The 22,925-nt window shown below is 57.9% G+C and overlaps 1 protein-coding gene across 11 annotated transcripts in view; it reads right to left on the minus strand.

The window, feature by feature from the left end:
• STIM1 (stromal interaction molecule 1) overlaps nt 1-22,925 on the minus strand; it is a 96,055-nt gene that overhangs the window by 39,076 nt on the left and 34,054 nt on the right. For 9 of the 11 annotated variants that reach the window (XM_065834154.2, XM_065834191.2, XM_065834163.2 and 6 more), the window contains 4 exons: nt 18,592-18,725; nt 9,856-9,970; nt 6,211-6,322; nt 4,572-4,687 (listed from right to left, as the gene is read on the minus strand). In XM_065834154.2, the coding sequence (XP_065690226.1) occupies nt 4,572-4,687; nt 6,211-6,322; nt 9,856-9,970; nt 18,592-18,725 (477 nt within the window). The remainder of the gene's footprint in view (nt 1-4,571; nt 4,688-6,210; nt 6,323-9,855; nt 9,971-18,591; nt 18,726-22,925) is intronic. The other 2 variants (XM_065834200.2, XM_071807968.1) reach the window with 1 other exon arrangement.

Consider the following 22,925-nt stretch of genomic DNA (forward strand, 5'->3'; position numbering starts at 1 on the left):
TGTCCCCTCCCTGCATTGTCGTGTCCAGAGCTATCGGCCCTCCAGGAAACCCAAACCTACTGCCCCGGCTTATTGACCACGAGCTGCTGAAGAGAACGATACGAAAATGATACGGTAACACTAACAATATGAAAACGTTAACGATCCAACAGCGCTAACGGAGTCCATTAACGGGACGGAGCTGCCTTCCCTCTGCAATCCAAACACCATCCAGTTAGCTGTAAATATTTAAAGTGGATGGCAAACCTCGCGGCGATAAATTCATCTGGTATTTGGTTAAGACATTCTATTGCTTTAAACAAATAGTGATTCAACTGACCTCAGAGTGCTTGTCAAACAGGCTTCTGCTGTACCAAAGGGAGACAGGGCGGCTGTACCGGGAGCTGCAGCAAGGGAGCGAATAACTCATGGGTTTGGGAGCGTTTCTGGAGCCACGTCGGAGTCTGTGCCACACAAACCCGGGAAAGGAGCTTTCTGAGGGGTGCTGGGGGTGCAGAACCACTGGGAGACACCACAGCTCAGTCTCCTGTTCACCAAAACCACCGATTACCCGCCCTGGGCAGCCTGGGCCAGGCTCCGGCACCTCCCAGCACACAAGGTTCTGCTCACGTTCACATGGAGCCTCCTGTGGTTCAGTCTGTGCCCGTTGCCCCTCACCCTGGCGCTGGGCACCACTGAACAGAGTCTGCTCCATCCTCTGACACCCACCCTGAGCTATTGATCACTGATCACATCCCTCTCAGCTTCTCTTCTCCAGCTCAGCAGCCCCAGCTCTCCCAGCCTTTCCTCACACAAAGATGCTCCAGACCCCTCAGCATCTTCGTGTCCCTCCCTGCACTCTCTCCACTGACTCCTCGTCCTTGAACTGGGAGCCCAGCACTGCAAAAGAAACGGCTGTAGGAGCAGTTGTGGGGGCTCTGGGGCAGGAGCTGGAGCCGGGGGAGCTCCGGACGCCCCTCCGACCCGCGCTGTTCATGTGCTGCTGGGATGCCGGCGTTACCAGTTCTAATTGACGCCTCTGCTGCGCCTTGCTCGGGGGGTGACTCCTCATCCTTCTCGAACTGGGACGCCCAGCACTGGGCCCACACTGGGGCCTCACAGGGCAGATGGAGAGGATGAACCTCCCATTTTAATGCGGTGAATAGGAAACAGCTTCAAGAGAGAAGAACCCTTAAGAGACCATGGTTGCCCCCTGTGTGCACAGCGAGGGCAGGAGCTCAGCTGAGCATCGGAACCACAGCGGGTCTGAAACCACCGATCCATGGCTGGGCCGGCGGCCGAGCAGCTCCCAGCGGCACCACCGCCGCTCCAGCAGCCGTTCCTTAAGGAAACAGCGTTAGATAAACAACTTGGCACCCTACAGCTGGGGACGATCCCATTCGGTTCTCCACAGAACTCAAACACCGCCTGCTGGAAGGTTCACACCTCCCGCCGGGGAGGCGGAGGCTGGAAACTCGGGGTAACTTCTCCCCCAGAAACGAACCAGCGATGGACGTGCCCTCCCGCCGGCCCAGCGCTGGGCAGCCGCACGGGGCAGGGGAAAGCCCAAAACCCTGAGTTTCTGCATTAGATCCGCGCCGTGTGGCGCACAGGTAAACCCTGCCTGCTGCTCCAGCAGCGCAGGCTTAAACAACAGCACGGAAAGCAGCAGACGGTGGCGGTGTGGATGGCGTCAACCCCCGCTGCCTGCAGCCGAGCTGCGGGAGGCTCCGGGCCGCAGCTTGCACCCCAACGCGTTTGCACCCTGGTACCAAATGCATTTATTGCAAACTGGCTTAAGGAGAGAAGCCAGAGTGGTGGTCAATGGTGCGGAGTCTGGTTGGAGGCCAGTATCCAGTGCAGTGCCGCAGGGGGCAGTGCTGGGGCCGGGATTATTCAATGTATTCGTTAATGATTTGGCCGAGGGAATAGAGTGACTGTCAGCAAGTTTGCTGGGGACACCAAGCTGGGAGGAGTGGCTGACACGCCAGAGGCTGTGCTGCCATCAGAGACCTGGACAGGCTGGAGAGTTGGGCGGGGAGAAATGGAATGAACTAGAACAAGGGCAAGGGTAGAGTCTGGGATCTGGGCAGGAACAACCCCAGGTTGCAGTGTAAGTTGGGGAAGGAGCTGTTGGAGAGCAGTGTAGGGGAAAGGGAGCTGGGGTCCTGGGGACAGCAGGGTGAGCATGAGCCAGCACTGGGCCCTTGTGGCCAGGAAGGCCAATGGTACCTGGGGTGGGTTAGAAGGGGGTGGTCAGTAGGTCAGAGAGGTTCTCCTGCCCCTCTGCTCTGCCCTGGGGAGACCACCCCTGGAATATTGTGTCCAGTTGTGGCCCCTCAGTTCCAGAAGGACAGGGAACTGCTGGAGAGAGTCCAGCGCAGCCACCAAGATGCTGAAGGGAGTGGAGCATCTCCCGTGTGAGGAAAGGCTGAGGGAGCTGGGGCTCTGGAGCTGGACAAGAGGAGACTGAGGGGGGACTCATTCATGTTTACAGATATAGAAAGGGGGAGTGTCAGGAGCATGGAGCCAGGCTCTTCTGGGTGACAACCAGTGATAGGACAAGGGGCAATGGGTTCATACTGGAGCACAAAAGGTTCCACTTAAATTTGAGAAGAAACTTGTTCCTGGTGAGGGTGTCAGAGCCTGGCCCAGGCTGCCCAGGGAGGTTGTGGAGTCTCCTTCTCTGCAGACATTCAAACCCGCCTGGACACCTTCCTGTGGAACCTCAGCTGGGTGTTCCTGCTCCATGGGGGGATTGCACTGGGTGAGCTTTCCAGGGCCCTTCCAATCCCAAACATACTGTGATACTGTGATATTGCAAACCTCCCAAAGGCAGGATGGAGACAAGGAAAAGGGAAAGAGGAGCGGGGGGCGAGGGCTCAAATCGTGTGCAGGCCACGCGGTTTGCCTGAAAAATCCCTCTCGTCTGCGCGGCGCCGAGCAGGAACGGGACCTGATGGGGTGGGCTCTGCTCACCGCCCGTGAGAAAGACGTGAGTAAGAGAGACACGAGCAGCTGTAATGAGACGTCAGACGCGAGCCAGGCGGAACCAACGTGCAAGGAGCACCCCGAGCAGCCCGAGATAACATCAGGGCTTTGAGGTGGCGCCCGCAGACGCTGTGATCAGCATCAAAGGGACCCGGATCCTCCCAAACGCCTGCAAGCCGGAGTTGTGTCTCCCTCAGCTGGAGCCGGGTGAGCTGCAGCCTGACTCACACACAGCCCCGGGGCCACAGGGATCCCCCCTGGTCACCCTGACATGGCCCCAGGTCCCTGACACAGCCCCAGGTCCCCAGGGGTCCCCAGCGACCCCCAGGTCCCACTGACACAGTCCCCGGGTCCCCAGGTCCCTGATGCAGCCCCAGGGACCCCCACATCCCCAGTGACACAGCCCCAGGTCCCCAGGGACCCCCAGGTCCCACTGACACGGCCCCAGGTCCCTGACACAGCCCCAGGTCCCACTGACATGGCCCCAGGTTCCTAACACAGCCCCAGGTCCCCAGGGATCCCCAGGTTCCTGATGCATCCCCAGGGCCCCAGGGACCCCCAGGTCCCCACTGCCACAGCCCCAGGTCCCCAGGGATCCCCAGGTCCCCCCGCCAAGCCACCGAAACAGCTGTAGACTCCACTGTGCGCTCAGGCAGGAGGACAGACGGACAGTGTCACCCTACGGACACTGAGATCCCAGCGGGACAGATGGACAGTGTCACCCTACGGACACTGAGATCCCAGCAGGACAGATGGACGGTGTCACCCTACGGACACTGAGATCCCAGCAGGACAGACGGACGGTGTAACCCTACAGACACTGAGAGCCCAGCAGGACAGACGGACAGTGTCACCCTACGGACACTGAGACCCCAGCAGGACAGATGGACGGTGTCACTCTACAGACACTGAGAGCCCAGCAGGACAGACAGACGGTGTCACCCTACGGACACTGAGACCCCAGCAGGACAGACAGATGGTGTCACCCTACGGACACTGAGACCCCAGAGGGACAGATGGACAGTGTCACTCTATGGACAATAAGACCCCAGAGGGACAGATGGATGTTGTCACCCTACGGACACTGAGACCCCAGCAGGACAGATGGACAGTGTCACCCTACGGACACTGAGACCCCAGAGGGACAGACAGACAGTGTCACGCTACGGACACTGAGACCCCAGCAGGACAGATGGACAGTGTCACCCTACGGACACTGAGACCCCAGCAGGACAGATGGACAGTGTCACCCTATGGACACTGAGACCCCAGCAGGACAGGTGGACAGTGTCACCCTATGGACACTGAGACCCCAGAGGGACAGACAGACAGTGTCACCCTATGGACAATAAGAACCCAGAGGGACAGATGGACGGTGTCACCCTACAGACACTGAGACCCCAGCGGGTCCCCAGCCCTGCCAGGAACAGCCAGAGATGGGAACGTGACGCCCATGGGGACAAACCCCAAAGGCAATGAGCTCCGGTCTCAGGGGAACGATCCTGGGGAGAGGCGGCGCGTGGATGCCGGTTCCCCCGGGGCCTGTTCGGACACGGACGCTGCTGCTGAACAGCCAAAGGACCCGGAACGCTGGCACTTACGGAGGGGAGGCCCGAACAGCACCGTGTCCAGAGCCTTCAGCTGCAGCTTCTGCCGGTGGCTTCGGTCCGTCATCTTGAGAACGCTGCCCATCATGGTGGCGTTGTTCACCGCCAGCCTGGAAACACACAGCGGTACACTGAATAAAACGGTGTGCTCGTATCCGTGTGGGTTAATAACTGACCCAACACGGCGGGGAAACGCAGCGAGCGGGACCTGAGCACCGCCTGCTCGAGCTGCCAGGGCAAAGGAGGTGACGGCTGGTACAGGGCAACTCGGGAGTTCAGCAGCAGCGCCTTTGCCTTCACTTGGAGAGAGAAGGAAAACCCAAGGCCAGGCCTGTTCATTAATCCTGCCTGAAAACAACCTAAGGGAGTAAATCTGAATAGTGAGTCCGAGCCCTACATACAGGCCTTGCTAAAATCAAACTCAGCCCAAGCCCTACACAAACAGAGAACAAGTCGGTTTGTCTGGATCTAAATAATTAGGGCATTAGACGTTCAAAGGGATCCCGTATCGCCAAGGCAACGCGAGATAATCCTCCTGCTCTGGGTTCCCTGCTGCTGCACACCCCGCTGCGCTGGAGCTGGGTGTAAGGCGGGTGTAGTCGAGCGTACAGAGCAAGGACAACACTCACAACCTGGGGGTGCAGCCCTCATGCCACCCCAGCAGATACACCCTCACCCACAGCTAACCCCACCCTCACCCACAGCTAACCCCACCCTCACCCACAGCTAACCCCACCCTCACCCACAGCTAATCCCACCCTCACCCACAGCTAACCCCACCCTCACCCACAGCTAACCCCACCCTCACCCACAGCTAACCCCACCCTCACCCACAGCTAACCCCACCCTCACCCACAGCTAATCCCACCCTCACCCACAGCTAACCCCACCCTCACCCACAGCTAATCCCTCCCTGCAGGAACCACGGCCAAGTCGGAGCCTCCAAACACGGGTTGGACCCGGCTTGGTGCTGCCCAGGAACCGCACGCAGTGCCAAGAGCCGCCCAGAGCTGCGTTTCTGCCGGGACAGAGCCCGAGGGACGGGGTGGTGAAACCCACCTGGGCATGGTGGTGACACCCACCTGGGCATGGGGGGCGGTGACACCCACCTGGGCATGGTGGTGACACCCACCTGGGCATGGTGGTGACACCCACCTGGGTACGGCGGTGACACCCACCTGGGCATGGGGGAGTGGTGACACACACCTGGGCATGACAGTGACACCCATCTAGGCATGGTGGTGACACCCACCCGGGCATGGGGGGGCGGTGACACCCACCTGGGCATGAAGCGGGGGGGGTGACACCCACCTAGGCATGGTGGTGACACCCACCTGGGCATGGGGGGTGGTGACACCCACCTGGGCATGGTGGTGACACCCACCTGGGCATGGGGGAGTGGTGACACCCACCTGGGCATGACAGTGACACCCACCTGGGCATGGCGGTGACACCCACCCGGGCATGGCAGGGCAGTGACACCCACCTGGGCACGGCAGTGACACCCACATGGGCATGGTGGTGACACCCACCTGGGCATGGGGGCAGTGACACCCACCTGGGCATGGCAGTGACACCCACCTGGGCATGGGGGCAGTGACACCCACCTGGGCATGGGGGCAGTGACACCCACCTGGGCATGGCGTGGCCGCTCAGCTGCAGCTTCCTGAAGGTCTCCTCGTACTGCGGCAGCTCCACGTAGGTGATGAGCCACTGCACCACCTCGTCCACCGTCCAGTTGTACACTGCGGGAGAGGCAGAGAACCAGCGGCACCTTAACATCTTTGCAAAGCAACCAAAATCATGAGGGCAGTGATAACAGCAGAACTTCAGACCCACCCCGTCACCTCCAGCACAGGGAAACCTCTGCAGTTAAACACATTCCCACTGATGAGCACCCTCGGGTGGTGCTGGTGCAGGTGACGCTTCACTGGTACCTTTGGCTGTGGGGAGGGGACCCCCAGAGTGCTGCAGCACCCGAAATCACCTCGTTTGGTACCATCGAGTGATGCTGCTGTCTCCAAACTCCCAACAAAGAGCGTTCATCCGCAGCACGCACCCAGAGCCCTGAGATACTGAGTCTGGGGAACGCATCTGGCAACACGCTCCGAATGCCCCAGCCCCTCCTCCAGACATCAATTAAACCACAGTGCTAATAGAGGAACGCTGTAAGAAACTGGGTGTAAGCAGCACAAGGAGGTGGTGTCCGGGAGGAGGAGCCGCGCTGCAGCAGCCCCAGGTGAGTGGTTCCCCATCACCATCTCAGCTGTGGGGCTGGGGGGCGTTTTGGGCGCTGACACTAAGCCCCTGGGAACGAAGCTCCTGCCTCCACCACCTGGTTTCGTGGTACGAAGGCAAAGAAAATCCTGCAACAGATTGTTTTCCCAGCACAGGGGGGCTGCTCTGCCTGAGCTCATCAACTCCTGTCCTTGCTCAGCGCTGGCTGAGCTCTGGTGGCATTGGATGTGGGGAACAATTTCTTCCCCAAAGGGCTGTGGGGCGTTGGAACACGCTGCCCAGGGCAGTGCTGGAGTCACCATCCCTGGAGGGCTGGACAGACGGACATGAGGTTCTCAGGACATGGGGCAGGGTTATGGTTGGACTCAGTGATCTTGAGGGGCTTTTCCAATGATTCTCTCCAGTCACCCGCTGCTCAGCACCTCACGCTTCTGGCCGAACATCCACCAGTCCCTTTCCAACAGCCAAGGCAGAAAAGGCCCCGAGGCTGTGCCGCTGCCCAGCCCAGCACTGCGTGGTGCTCCTTAAATGCCAACAGTGAGCTGTCCCACAAGCATGAGAAACAGCTCCCAGCTCGCTCCAGCGAGCCCGACGCCTTCGCCGGGAGGATGACAGAGCGGACAGGACGGGAGCCAAGCCGAGTGGAGGAGAGCGGGACTGGAGATGGTGTCATCCCACCATGAGTCACGGATGCAGGGTGGGAAATGAAAACACCAGCAAATCACAGAATCACAGATGGTTTGGGTTGAAGGGACCTTCCCAGCTCCCCCAGTGCCCCCCCTGCCATGACAGGGACATCTTCACCAGCTCAGGGTGCTCAGAGCCCCGTCCAGCCTGGCCTGGGATGTCTCCAGGGATGGTTCATCCACCACCTCTCTGCCCAACCTGGGCCAGGCTCTCACCACCCTCAGGGCAACAATTCCTTATATCCAGCCTCAATCTCCCTCCTTTAGTTTAACCCATCACCCCTTGTCCTGTCACAACAGGCCCTGTTTCACACAGGCCCTTTCCACCATTTCCAAGCTCGGCCTCGCAGGAACCCTCGATGCGCAGGTCCCGTGTGTGTCAGGGACAGCGCAGAAGCGGCTCGGTAATTAATGGACCTGGGGAGCGTCACGGGACGTTTCCCTCCGTCCCTTAACGATTTCTACCCTTTCCCAGCCGACATTAAACACTCTCCAGGCCAAGCCGCCTGCAAAGAGCCGGCCAGCAGGATCAGTGGTGCTTGGACGGGGTTTCTGGAGCAGAGGAGCCAGCGACTCGCCAGCGTCGCCCCGGTCGCGAGGGCGTTTGGAGAACTCCCAGCACGCTGCGTTGCAAACCACCTTGCCAAGGCCAAGCCCAAGCGTTTGTTTAACCATCCGGGACTGCGAGGGACTGACGGAGCCTCAAACTGCATCGGCACGGCGCCCTGGAAACAGCGAGGGTGTCCTACCCTGCAGGAGGCGTGGGCTGAGACAGGAGAGCCACACAGGACTGAACCGCACGGACCAGGAGTGGGGCACTTGGGAATTTATGGATGGATCAGAGGAGTAAAATCCGGGTTTTCAAGGGCTGGGGTTGAGGAGCTGGGCTGAGCTGATCTCAGAGGGAAGGGAGAGGGTGCAAGGGGAGAGCGGCAATTAAAAGTGTCAGAAAAGAAGATGTTGCAGGTCTTGAGAGCAACACCACGAGCAGCGGGTGGAGAGCAGAGAGCAGATGCAGAGCAGGCCTCAAGGGCAGAAAATACAATACAATGCAATACAATACAAAATTACATTAAAAATAAAATAAAGCAATTCCCAAACTCTGGTTGGGAAAGAAGCAGCAGTGAAACTGGGCCTTTTCCAAAGCGCTGCGGGAGCCGGGCTCGGGGCACTGTGGGCAGCACCGAGTGTCGGAGCTTCTTCCACGATCCCAAAGTTACAGGCAGTCTGGGGCAGTCTGGGGCAGTTTGGGGTAGTCTGGGGCAGTTTGAGGCAGTTTGAGGCAGTCTGGGGCAGTTTGGGGCAGTTTCTTCTCCTCTTTCAGTGGAACCTCCTGTGTTCCAGTTTGCACCCACTGCCCCTTGTCCTGTCACTGGTTGTCACCCAGCAGAGCCTGGCTCCATCCTCCTGACACTGCCCCTTTCCATATTGATCCCCAGGAATGAGTCCCCCCTCAGTCTCCTCTTCTCCAGCTCCAGAGCCCCAGCTCCCTCAGCCTTTCCTCACACGGGAGATGCTCCACTCCCTCCAGCATCTTGGTGGCTGCGCTGGACTCTCTGCAGCAGTTCCCTGTCCTTCTGGAGCTGAGGGGCCACAACTGGACACAATATTCCAGGGGTGGTCTCCCCAGGGCAGAGCAGAGGGGCAGGAGAACCTCTCTGACCTACTGACCACCCCCTTCTAACTCACCCAGGTACCATTGGCTTCCTGGCCACAAGGGCCCAGTGCTGGCTCATGCCCACCCTGCTGTCCCCAGCACCCCCAGGTCCCTTTCCCCTACACTGCTCTCCAACAGCTCCTTCCCAACTTACACTGGAACCTGGGGTTGTTCCTGCCCAGATTCCAGACTCTACACTTGCCCTTGTTCTAGTTCATTCCATTTCTCCCCGCCCAGCTCTCCAGCCTGTCCAGGTCTCTGATGGCAGCACAGCTTCCAGTGTCACCACTCCTCCCAGCTTGGTGTCCCCAGCAAACTTGCTGACAGTCACTCTATTCCCTCATCCAAGTCATTGATGAATATATTGAATAATCCCGGCCCCAGCACTGCCCCCTGAGGCTCTGCACTGGATCCAGGCCTCAACTGGACTCTGCCCCATTGCCCACGACTCTCTGGTTCTTCCCTTCAGCCAGTTCCCAGTCACCTCACTGCCCGCTCATCCAGACCGCACTCCCCAGTTCAGCTGGGAGGATGCTGTGGGACACGGTGTCAAATGCCTCACTCAAGTCAAGGGAGATCACGTCCACCGCTCTGCCATCATCCATCCATCTTGTTCTGTCCTCATAGAAGTCAATGATGTTGGTCAAGCAGGGACATCCCGAACTAACCACCTTTCCTCTTGCTTGTGTTTCCTTACCTTCCGAGGTCTTCCAGGCCTTCCAGAGATCCTCCACGCTGATGAGCTTGTCCTCGCCATGGAAGGTGCTGTGCTTCACCGTCGGGTCGTGGTAATTCAGGTCCTCCCTCAAGAACTGGGGGAGCGAACAGTGGCATTAGTGTTGGATCCAGCTCTTAGAGGGATGAGATTAGAAAAACAAAACCTTCCACCCATCTTTCTCACTATGACATCCCCAGGTTGTCACATAATCATTTCTACAGCAAAGCCCTAGTAGGGCTGAGACACAGCACCTCCGGCCTTTATTCACTGTGATTAAAACTACATCGTCTCCCTAGTTCATAGGGTCACAGAGGGGCTTGGGTGGGAAGGGACCTTAAAGATCCTCTGGTTCCAAGCGCTGCCATGAGCAGGGACATCTTCACAGCAAGCTTTCATTAAACCGAACCCTCGTTAGGACCAGCAAGCTTCCATTAAACCAAACCCTGGTTAGGACCAGCAAGCTTCCATTAAACCAAACCCTGGTTAGGACCAGCAAGCTTCCATTAAACCAAACCCTGGTTAGGACCAGCAAGCTTCCATTAAACCAAACCCTGGTTAGGACCAGCAAGTTTCTATTAAACCAAACCATCATTAGGACCAGCAAGTTTCCATTAAACCAAACCATCGTTAGGACCAGCAAGCTTCCATTAAACCAAACCCTGGTTAGGACCAGCAAGTTTCCATTAAACCAAACCATCATTAGGACCAGCAAGTTTCCATTAAACCAAACCCTGGTTAGGACCAGCAAGCTTTCATTAAACCAAACCCTGGTTAGGATCAGCAAGTTTCATGAACTCCAACCCTTGTGTCGTTCTTTCCCACCATCACTTGCCGTGCGCTGACACCTCCCACCCCATCCCATCCCACCCCATCCCATCCCATCCCACCCCATCCCATCCCACCCCATCCCACCCCATTGGCAGTGGCTCCCGCTCCTCTCCCGGCACAGCCCCCAGCCCCCTGTGCCCCGGGACAGACCCCAGAGCGTCTTCAAAACAACAAGGGAACATTTCCAAACGCGGGCGCCGCGCTAGGAACCCCCTCTGATACCACCTGACAGCCATGGAACCGCACAGGCTGCCACCTGGAAGCAAGGGGACACGTCCTGTGACCAGAAAGTCCTTGTTGGGAAGAGAAGCAGAGGGGCGACGGGTACAAGTTGCTCTTGGGGAGATTGCAATGGGACACACGAGGGAAATTGTTCACATTTGGAACAATCGGCCATGGGAATTTTCTCCCCAGGGCAGTGGGGGTCCCAGCATTGGAGGGATGCAAGGTTCAGCTGGAGCCAGCTTGGCTAGACCAGGCTTTGCCAAGAAAGGCTGGACCAGCTGATCCCTGGGGTCCCTTCAGCCCGGGATTCCGTGACCCTGTGCAACACAAGAGGCTCAGAGCTCCCCAGGGCCGAACAGCAAACACAGCGTGGAACGAACAGCAAACACAGCGTGGAACGAACAGCAGAGGCAGAAAGGCTGGGTCGCAGAATCTGCTTCATTTCTTCAGTTATTTATTGTTTGTGCATTTATAGTTTGTTGGGCCTTTTCCATTCCAGACTTCCATCGCCCCGTGATCAGCCCTCGCTCGGGCACGCAGCAAACCTTAACCACCACCGTTTCTGGGTGCCAGCAAAGCTTAACAATCACATTTACATACATATCTGCTTTTATTTTCTATATACTTATATTAAAAATATAAATACACATATATTAAAAATAGTGTGCATAGTAAAATTATGTATCAATATATCTACAAATGGCTGTGTCTCTAATAAAACGATGAGCTCAGCAGTTGTAGTTGCTGCACAGAACCAGCAGATCAAAGCGAGCGGGATCATCCTCTGCGGCACAGCTGAGGAATTATCACTATTTATTGATGTTAAATTGATTTTAATCCAGGTGGAGGATAATATCACCCGGGCCTCTGGGATTCCAGGCTTGGATTTATAATATCACCAAGGATTCTATTGAAGGAGCCAACTTTACACCCGCAACAGAGCTCCGGGGGGAGCGGAGGCGGGAAGGCCCGTGCGTGTCCCCACAGCCCCAGCACAGGCCCGCAGTGTGCAACACAACTACCGACATGAAACCATCCCTGTGTTTCAACATCAGACTGGGCATGAAAAATGCGAATATGAGAAGTGTTTCACTTCCCGGGCTCCTCCCGAGCCCACTGGGGACGCTGCCGAGGCTGCAGCCCGAGTTTAAAGTGAAGCTTTAACCCAAATGGAGCTGCTGAGGCTTAACAAAGCTCAGCTGCACTTCCCACCCCACAGAACCACGAGGAAGGCGGGGGAAGCGGGGCAGCGCCAGCAGGACAGGGCCCCAGGCGGCGCTGGGACCCAGGGGACGTGACAATGTCACCGGAGGCGGCAATGTCACCGCACCGCGCCTCCCACCGCCACCAGCTGCTCTGCATGTTCAGCGGGGGAGCGGGGGGAGCGGGGGGAGCGATCTGTCAGCCCGGCCGGGACGCCCGCGGGATGGGGCCGCTCTGCTACCGGAAAATAATGAAGTAGTGTTGATTGTGAGGGGCAGGGTGAGCTCTGCTCTGTGACAGTGACAGAGCCCAGGGAACGGCAGATGTGCCAGGGGGGTCAGCGGGACATGAGGCAAAGGTTCTTCCCCAGAGGTGCTGGACACTGAACAGGCTCCCAGGGAGGTGTCACGGCCCAACCTGACAGTGTTCAAGAAGAGACTGGACAGCGTCCTCAGACACACGGGGTGACCTGTGGGGTGTCCTGTGCAGGGACAGCACTTGGACTCCGTGACCTGTGGGTCCCTCCAGCTCAGGACACTCTATAAGGACACCCAGGTGTCCAGAACAGCAGGTACAGGAACCATCGCTCAAAAACACCGACCTAATGGCCAACCATGAATTGAAAGCGGCACTTCCAAGTGGTGAGACCATGATGGTCCCATCCCTGGAGATACCTCAGACTCAGAGCCCTGTGCCAGGTCTGGGTGGTGCTGCCTGGGCAGGGGTTGGATGAGACCATGTCCAGGGTGTCACCCCAGAGCACCTCCAGCAGTGTCCTCTATCCCAGACCATCTCCAGAGGTGGCACCCCAAACCATCTCCAGGGGTCCCACCATAGACCATCCCCAGCGATCCCATCCCAGACCATTTCCAGGGGTGTCACTCCAAACCATCTCCAGAGGTGGCACCCCAAACCATCTCCAGGGGTCCCACCCCAAACCATCTCCAGGGGTCCCACCCCAAACCATCTCCAGGGGTCCCACCATAGACCATTCCCAGGGGTCCCACCCCAGACCATCTCCAGGGGTCCCACCCCAAACCATCTCCAGGGGTCCCACCATAGACCATTCCCAGGGGTCCCACCCCAAACCATCCCCAGGGGTCCCACCCCAAACCATCTCCAGGGGGCCCATCCCAGAGGTCCCACCCCAGACCATCTCCAATCTCAGCCAGTTGTGAATCCACAAGAACAGAAGCAGATGTAGTCACCAAGAGTCTCCCCACCAAGTTCAGAGAAAGACCAACCATGACCACACCATCCAAAAGCAAGGGGAGCAGAACGACCACCACAAGCAACACCCAACAGGAGCAGCCGTCGCTGCGGGAAGGCTCGGCCGTGAACGCTGGGAACGTCAACATTTCTTGTACAATTTAATTTCATGCCCTCAGCTCCCAGACGCTGGCCCCAGGTTAACAGCAGGCGCTGGAGGCTCCGGCACAGGCCCGGAGGCTCCATAAGGAGGGACATGCCCTCCAGAACAAACAACCGCACCACGGTGTGAGGATTCCACCTCCTCAAACTCAGAGACCTGTGGTGAATCCTCCGCCTGCCAAACACCGGCACCGGTTCACTGTGCTCCACTGCAGAGGGGTGACGGGTCACAGCATCCCGGGCTGGTTGTGCCCTCTGTAGATCCCCAGCCCCACCTGCTCACCCATGGTCACGGAGCAGACCACACAGGGTCACAGAGTAGATCACACAGGGTCACAGAGCAGATCACCCAGGGTCACAGAGCAGATCACGCAGGGTCACAGAGCAGATCACGCAGGATCCCAGGGGGTTTGAATGTCTCAGAGAAGGAGACTCCACACCCGCTCTGGGCAGCCTGGGCCAGGCTCTGGCACCTCCCAGCACACAAGGTTCTGCTCATGTTCAGATGGAGCCTCCTGTGGTTCAGTCTGTGCCCGTTGCCCCTCACCCTGGTGCTGGGCACCACTGAACAGAGTCTGCTCCATCCTCTGACACCCACCCTGAGATATTGATCATTGATCACATCCCTCTCAGCTTCTCTTCTCCAGCTCAGCAGCCCCAGCTCTCCCAGCCTTTCCTCACACAAAGATGCTCCAGACCCCTCAGCATCTTCCTGTCCCTCCCTGCACTCTCTCCACTGACTCCTTGTCCTTGAACTGGGAGCCCAGCACTGGCCCCAGTTCTGCAGATGGGGCCTCCCAGGGCAGAGCAGAGGGGAGGAACAACCTCCCTGCCCTGCTGCCCACGCTCTTCCTCACACACCCCAGGCACCATTGGCCTCTTGGCCACAGGACACATGGGTGGCTCGTGGTCACCCTGCTGTCCCCAGCACTCCCAGGTCGGTCTCTGCAGAGCTGCTTCCAGCAGGGCCCCCCAGCCTGCGCTGGTGCCGGGGGCTGTTCCTGCAGCTGCAGGACCCCGGGGAGCAACAGCCCCGTGGGGTCGGGCCCTGGAGTTGAACGGTGTCCTTGGTCACGACAAACGTGCCTCGGTGCTGAAGGCCGCTCAGAGCCCAGCGGTTCCGCGAAACGTGGGGTTCTTTTTCTTGTGCTTTATCACCTGCAAAAACCCCAACTACTCACACGATTTGTGGACCCTTCCATCCCTCCTGCACCCCTGGACCTCAGCTCATCCCCTCCTGAGCACCAACCGTCACCGACCCCCCGCGCAGCTCAACGGCATCACCAGCTCACCAACCGCACACCGGCCCGAGCTACTGATAGGCACTAAGTCACGGAAAACCTCAGTGTGGCCTGTCCGGGCTGCAAAGGGGCCCATGGGAAAGATGGGGACAGACCTTTGAGCAGAAGCTGTTGTGACAGGACAAGGGGTGATGGGTTAAACTAAAGGAGGGAGATTCAGGCTGGACATGGGGAAGAAATTGTTGCCCTGAGGGTGGTGAGAGCCTGGCCCAGGTACCCAGAGAGGTGGTGGCTGAACCATCCCTGGAGACATCCCAGGCCAGGCTGGACGGGGCTCTGAGCACCCTGAGCTGCTGAAGATGTCCCTGTCATGGCAGGGGGCACTGGGGGGTTCTGAAGGTCCCTCCAACCCAACCTGTTCTATGAAAACTTTCCACCCCGAGTTCCACCCCCCATGCTGCCCCCAGGGCCCAGGATCAGGTTTGGGATGAGCGGACTGACCCAGCAGCACCACAACCCCAGCTTCCTCAGCAATGCGGGCTGAGCATCCCCAGGACCGGCAGCGTGAACCTGCCCGGAGCCGCCCCGAACAGCCGGAGCTGCCTGGGGCCTGAGCGCTGAGAGCAGAAATAGAACCCTAATCAGGAGGCTTCCCCACGAGGACAGCGCTTTCCTTTGAATCCAGGTCACCGGTGCCATCCCAAACTTCACTGAACATTCACTTCCAGAAGGGAAGAACGCGCTGATGGTTTAAGGACAGCACGAGGTTGCCGGGCAAAATTTCACCTATAATTAGAATACTTAAAATCTGTCTCAACCTTTCTTACCAGTCAGGTCTTTCGATCCAAGCAAAACGTAACTGTAACTTAGCCCAGTGAGAAGGGCTGAAATAGGAAAAGCAAATACAAATTCCTGAAGCACCGCGGGACACACGGGGCTGGGCGCGAGGAGCCTCCCCAGCTCGGCCAGCCCTGAGCCGCAGCCTCCAAAGGCCTCTGGGTACGGTGGGTTAGATGCAAGCTTCTAAGTCACCCTGGCCTGATGCCCACAGAGGAAGGATTTGGGGATCTTTTTAATTAAAGGAATTAATATAAGATGAACAGCAAGGCAAACAGCAGAGAATTGTGGTTTTCCAGGCAACTCATCCAACTCAGCTCAAGCGCAGCGCCAGGCTGAGCAGTCACCAACGTGTTCTGTTCCGAAATGACGCTAAGGTGTCAGTCAGCTTTATCATCGAGTGAGAATCCTTTGGGGTGGAAAAGCCCCTCAAGATCAAGCCCAACCGTTCCCCAGCCCTGTCCCTGCCCCCTGTCCTGAGAACCTCCTGTCCGTCTGTCCAGCCCTCCAGGGATGGTGACTCCAGCACTGCCCTGGGCAGCCTGTTCCAATGCCCCACAGCCCTTTGGGGAAGAAATTGTTCCCACATCCAACCTCAACCTCCCCTGGGCAACTTGAGGCCGTTTCCTCTGCTCCTGGCGCTTGTTCCTGGGGAGCAGAGCCCGACCTCCCTGGCTCCAAGCTCCTTTCAGGCAGTTCAGAGATCAGAAGGTCTCCCCTCAGCTCCTGTTCTCCAGCTGAACCCCCCAGCTCCCTCAGCCGCTCCCATCACCCTTGTGCTCCAGCCCCTCACCAGCTCCATTCCCTTCACCAGCTCCATTCCCTTCTCTCCACTTGCTCCAGCACCTCAAGGCCTTTCTTGGTGTGAGGGGGCCAGAACCACCCCCAGGACTGGCGGTTTGGCCTCCCCAGGTCCCAGTACAGGGACGGTCACTGGTCCCGCTGGCCACACCAGTGCTGGTCCCAGCCAGGACGCTGGTGGCCACTGCAGGCGGGAACTGGGACGGGCAGAGGATGTTGACTGGAGAGCACTGGGAGCCGCAGGGCGGGGGGACCGGGAGGGGTCCCCGCAGGTGTGCAGGGGCTGACCCCACCTCGGTGACTCTGCTCCCGGGGGGACAACGACACCCGAGACCAGAGGAGCTGCTGGGACCAGGCCGGCAGTGCGGGGTCTCGCCATGGCGCTGAGCCCATGTGGGGCTGGAGCAGTGACCCATAGCAGCAGCAAGGCAGCCACTGGACAGCCTTCTGGAGAAATCAGCTTTATTACTCCTAGAAGGGCGATACCTACGCTGGAAGAGAGGGCCGGTACAAACCTCTGAACAGACAGCGCTGGTAGTGCTGGGACAACAAGCTCTCAACCAGCCCACCGAGACAGAGCGTGAGAGCGGCTCAGCCATCAAACCTGCTGCTTCGTGCCCAGCCGCAGCACCGCGAGGCTCGTCCTCAGTTTAATAACAGGCGGGCAGGATGCACCGAATGTGCCCGGGGCTGCTCCGGGAGCGAGCGGCAGAGCCGGAGCCGCAGCTCCAAAGCGATGTCGAGCACAGAACAGCCCCCGGGGAAAGCACCAGATTGTAGGAAATGCAATTGAAAGCTTTTAATTTGGTTTAATGACTCTGTGAAGTGGGATTTAGGCAGAGGGAACAGCCGAGCAGCCCTGCTGGCTCCTCAGAACCAGGTTGTTGTGTCACGTCCCCGGAGATTGTCACCTCCAGGAGACGGGACGGCCCGTGTGACGGCTGGGTGTGCACAATAAACCCAGTGCTGCCTGATGTGGGTGGGAGATTCAACCTCCCTGGACCGCGGGTTCTTAATCCGAGCACTGGGAATAACGGAGCACCAAGGAGAGGGGCCGGAGGGCGGGTTGTTGTGCAGTTCTGAGGCCAGCACCGTGCATGGTGCTGTCGAACCACAGGTGGTTTGGGCTGAGGGACCTTCCCAGCCCCCCAGTGCCCCCCCTGCCATGACAGGGACATCTTCACCAGCTCAGGGTGCTCAGAGCCCCGTCCAGCCTGGCCTGGGATGTCTCCAGGGATGGTTCAGCCACCACCTCTCTGCCCAATTCCTTATATCCAGCCTGAATCTCCCTCCTTTAGTTTAACCCATCACCCCTTGTCCTGTCACAACAGGCCCTGCTCAAAAGTCTGTCCCCATCTTTCTCATGGGCCCCTTTTCAGTCCAGAAAGTCCGCACTAAGGTCTCCCCGCAGCTTCTCTTCTCCAGCTGAACACCCCAGCTCTCTCACCTGTCCCCAGCAGAGCTGTTCCAGCCTCGGGTCATTCCTGGGGCTCCTCTGGCCCCTCTCCAGCAGCTCCATGTGTGTCCTGTGCTGAGGACCCAGAGCTGGACCAGCGCTGCAGGGGTCTCACAGCCCCCAGTCTGCTCTATCAGCTCCCAAAACTTATTTTGACGCCTCCTCACCAGGCAGAACCGCTCACCCGGAGCAGCCCTGTGCACAAGCACCCACCGAGGCCACACCACAAACCAGCAGCGCTCCCTCCCCTACTCCCTTGTTCCTACGGGTGCTCATGGAAGACAACAACAACCATTTTGTTCCTATTAAATAACTTTAGCGGGTAAAATCCCCACGGCCAAGAGAACCGAAAGCCGTTCCTTTCTGCAGCAGCTCGCACACAGGCTGCGTGAGCGGCTCAGCCGGGCTGGGGGACAGTGACGGAACGCGAAGGAGACAGCAGCTGGTGTCACCGCAGCAACAGGGAGGCTCGGGAGGCTTCAGAGGTGTTCCCAGCCCCACAAGGAAAAGGAATTAAGTAATAACTATCATGTTGTTCCCTGTTGGAATAAACCGACCATACCTTGTGTGCAGATAAACACTGGGTGGCTAGAAACCCCCAGAAGAGAGCGAGAGCAACAGATGCTAAAGACAGCGCTGAAACACACAGTTCAGATGGGAAAATCGGCTCGTGACAGCACCCAGGTTCCTCTGCCAGAGCAGCAGGGTGGCAGCCGCAGCCTAAGGCTCCGCACCCCGACTCTGGGCACCCACCTCGTCGCTCTCCTCCACGTCCACGTTGCCGTTGGCATCGTCGTCCATCTGCTTGTGGATGTTGCGGACGGCCTCGAAGCTGAGCTGCTCGTCCTCGTCGTGGCACAGGGGCCGGTCGATGCGGCAGAACTCTGCTGGGAGAGAACAGCGCGTGAGGGGCAGCCCGCGCCGGCCTGCGGCCCCTGTCCCCGCAGCTCCACCGCCCACTGCCGGCACTGGCGCCACGTCCCACCAGGACGTTTGCAGGGTGAGAGTTGTACATTTATATAACACGACAATTAAAACCAGCGAGCCCTCTCCCTGATTACCAAATGGGTTTTGCCGCACGCCCGAGTCCACCGGAGGCGGTTGATCGGTCCTTTCTATGGCACTGCCCACGCCCCAGCGCTGCCGCCCCGACGCACCAAAAACAGCCCAAAGGGAGCTCGGCCATCAGACCCTTCTGTCCCGCATGGGCCCCCCCGAGCCACCGCAGGCAGGTGGGGAGCAGGAATGACCCCGGTGTGACGCCCCACGAGCACTGAGAACCCAGCCCCACGGCCCCTCGGGAAGGCTGGGAAGGTGTGGTGTGCAGTCAGAGTTCAGGCGGAACTCCTGGGCATTTAGGCAGAGGAGCCAAAATTACACATGGGCTCAACCCAAATTCTATCACGGTCCTCTCAAGAGAAGCGAATTTATAGGAAGAGTAGGTGCATTTGCTGCTGCTCCTGCTGCACCGCCCTCGCCTCACCGATTTTAACGTGTTTCCTGAGCTACCCATTCACACTGAAGTTGCAGAAAACCTCAGTGCGGCCTTTCCGGACAAATTCTTTCTGCCAAATTAATGAACGCTCTGATTAAGTTACAAACGACGCACCCGTCGTGAACCAACCGACGTGATCAACGCTTCCGGGCACCTGCAGAACCAGGGGGGTTTCAGATCCTCCTGTGCGACAAGAGACGGGCGGCTCAGCAGTAACACTGCTTGGAAGCAGAGGCTTAGATTAAATTGAACTGATAATTAATAGATGTATTGTAAGAAACTAAACAATTATATCATCTGTAAGGAATGTTTAACCAAGAACTGCTGTTTTGACAGAACTGAGGACCTGGCGCCTGAGCCCAGCAGGGGGAAGGACCGAGGGACATCGGACTGTGAATCCTTAATGTAAAACACAGTCTCTTCCCGGAATATATACTGATACCTGTATGCATACTGATATCTATATGCATACTGATACCTGTATTTACAAGTTAATTTAGGTGGGAGGACCGAGAGACATCGGACTATGAATCCTTAACGCAATACACAGTCTCTTCCCGGAATCTATACTGACATCTGCATGCACATCAATACCTGTATTGATAAGTTAATTTAGGGGAAGTACCAGGAATCCATACCTTAAATAGACTGATAAGGGGAAGGGTATTGTGTGCACTGGATAGTCTGTAAACCCTGAAGTGCCAATCAATGGAGGGAAACTGAGGCCAGGATTTTGGGGGGATCCAAGCGGGGGCTTTTTGCCCTATTAGCTGTGCCTGTCTTTATGTAGAACACCCAGTCTTGCAAAATCATTATTAAAATATGCTGTCTGGGCCTATTATATTTGCAAAAGAATTGTTTCCTACATCACCAATCATTTCTGAGTGTGCACAGCTTGCCCCGCGGCCTCGGAGCCCCGAGCGGGACGGTCCCTGTGTTCATGGCCTTGGGACCTGGCTCCAGAGGGGCAAATGAAATCAGGCTAAGAGACATCTCCCAAAATGTTGTGGGATCATCCCGTCCCCAGCCCGTGCTTATTATTACAGCAACGAACGCGGCGACGCGCTGGCAGAGTTCGAATGATAGGAAGCAAAGGTCATGTTATTATAAAACAAAGCGGTTTTATTGTTAACGCTCTCATAACCACACAACGCTGGAGCCCCAAAGGGGTCCAGGGCTCGGGGACCAGGACACAGGTTTTGGAGGGATCTCGCCCGGATTTTGGCCCCCACAAGGGCGATTATGGGTATCTGTAACACAAAAGCCCCCCAGGAAGCCGTGCTGGGAGCAGCAGGGGCTGCGGAATGGAGCGCTGGGAGCCCCGCACCCAGCACCCAGCACGCCAGCAAACAGGGAGGAATTTGTGCTTGCATCCCGGCCAGAAAGAGCCCCAACAAGGGCACAAGTGATTTAACCAGCAGAAGACCCTGCACTCACAAGAGACCCATCAGGAGGTCCCACCAAATGGGCCATTCCCTGTTATGTGGAGCGAAGACGGCTGTAGAAATACCCCAAAGGAAGAAACAACGCCCAAGGCCCGCAAGATTTAGGGAAGATTACGCAAAACAATCACACCCTGGGACCCATTGTCTCTTAGCGGGAGACAAAAAACCAACCCAACAGCCAGGTCATCTCTGGGGCTCCCAGAAAAACCCAACCCAACAGCCAGGTCATCTCTGGGGCTCCTCTGGGCTGGTTGGTAATGGAACAAGGGCTCCAGAGCCAGTGGCCTTGCCTTTCGTGTCACACACGATCATGGTATCACCTGGGTTGGAAAAGCACCTCAAGATCAAGCCCAACTGTTCCCCAGCCCTGTCCCTGCCCCATGTCCTGAGAACCTCCTGTCCGTCTGTCCAGCCCTCCAGGGATGGTGACTCCAGCACTGCCCTGGGCAGCCTGTTCCGATGCCCCACAGCCCTTTGGGGAAGAAATTGTTCCCACATCCAACCTCAACCTCTCCTGCAGAGGAAACACAAAACACATGAGCGAAAACCTTGAAAAGAGCACAAAACTGGTGTTATTTAAATAACTCCAGAAGGCCCAGCGCTGCTGTTTGCTACAGCAGTCTCTACACAGACATTTGCCGCCTGGTCCTCATCACTTGTCCCAGCTCATCCTCAGGTGGCAGATCCCACCAGCATTTAGGGCTTGGGAGCCCACACCTGAGTCACCAGGAGCCTTTTGTCTCCTCGGCCCTCCCTGCCTGTCCCTGATCTCCCCACTATCGGCTCTTGATGGTCTTGCCTTTGAGAAGAAAAGGTCCCTTTTCACCCCATTGTGTCCCAGCAGACTGGAGATGGCTGGACAAGGCCTCAGCCCATCATCTCCACACCAGCTCTGATGGCTGGAGGAGCCCTCAGCCCATCATCTCCACACCAGCTCTGATGGCTGGATGAGCCCTCAGCCCATCATCTCCACACCAGCTCTGATGGCTGCAGGAGCCCTCAGCCCATCATCTCCACACCAGCTCTGATGGCTGCAGGAGCCCTCAGCCCATCATCTCCACACCAGCTCTGATGGCTGGATGAGCCCTCAGCCCATCATCTCCACACCAGCTCTGATGGCTGGAGGAGCTATGACCCCATCATCTCCACACCAGCTCTGATGGCTGGAGGAGCTATGACCCCATCATCTCCACACCAGCTCTGATGGCTGGAGGAGCCCTCAGCCCATCATCTCCACACCAGCTCTGATGGCCGATGAGCTCTCAGCCCATCATCTCCACACCAGCTCTGATGGCTGCAGGAGCCCTCAGCCCATCATCTCCACACCAGCTCTGATGGCTGCAGGAGCCCTCAGCCCATCATCTCCACACCAGCTCTGATGGCTGGATGAGCCCTCAGCCCATCATCTCCACACCAGCTCTGATGGCTGGAGGAGCTATGACCCCATCATCTCCACACCAGCTCTGATGGCTGGAGGAGCTATGACCCCATCATCTCCACACCAGCTCTGATGGCTGGAGGAGCCCTCAGCCCATCATCTCCACACCAGCTCTGATGGCCGATGAGCTCTCAGCCCATCATCTCCACACCAGCTCTGATGGCTGCAGGAGCCCTCAGCCCATCATCTCCACACCAGCTCTGATGGCTGGAGGAGCCCTCAGCCCATCATCTCCACACCAGCTCTGATGGCTGATGAGCCCTCAGCCCATCATCTCCACACCAGCTCTGATGGCTGCAGGAGCCCTCAGCCCATCATCTCCACACCAGCTCTGATGGCTGCAGGAGCCCTCAGCCCATCATCTCCACACCAGCTCTGATGGCTGGATGAGCCCTCAGCCCATCATCTCCACACCAGCTCTGATGGCTGGAGGAGCTATGACCCCATCATCTCCACACCAGCTCTGATGGCTGGAGGAGCTATGACCCCATCATCTCCACACCAGCTCTGATGGCTGGAGGAGCCCTCAGCCCATCATCTCCACACCAGCTCTGATGGCCGATGAGCTCTCAGCCCATCATCTCCACACCAGCTCTGATGGCTGCAGGAGCCCTCAGCCCATCATCTCCACACCAGCTCTGATGGCTGCAGGAGCCCTCAGCCCATCATCTCCACACCAGCTCTGATGGCTGGATGAGCCCTCAGCCCA

The sequence above is a fragment of the Patagioenas fasciata genome, chromosome 1, assembly GCF_037038585.1.
Source record: "Patagioenas fasciata isolate bPatFas1 chromosome 1, bPatFas1.hap1, whole genome shotgun sequence".
NCBI classification, from domain to species: domain Eukaryota; kingdom Metazoa; phylum Chordata; class Aves; order Columbiformes; family Columbidae; genus Patagioenas; species Patagioenas fasciata.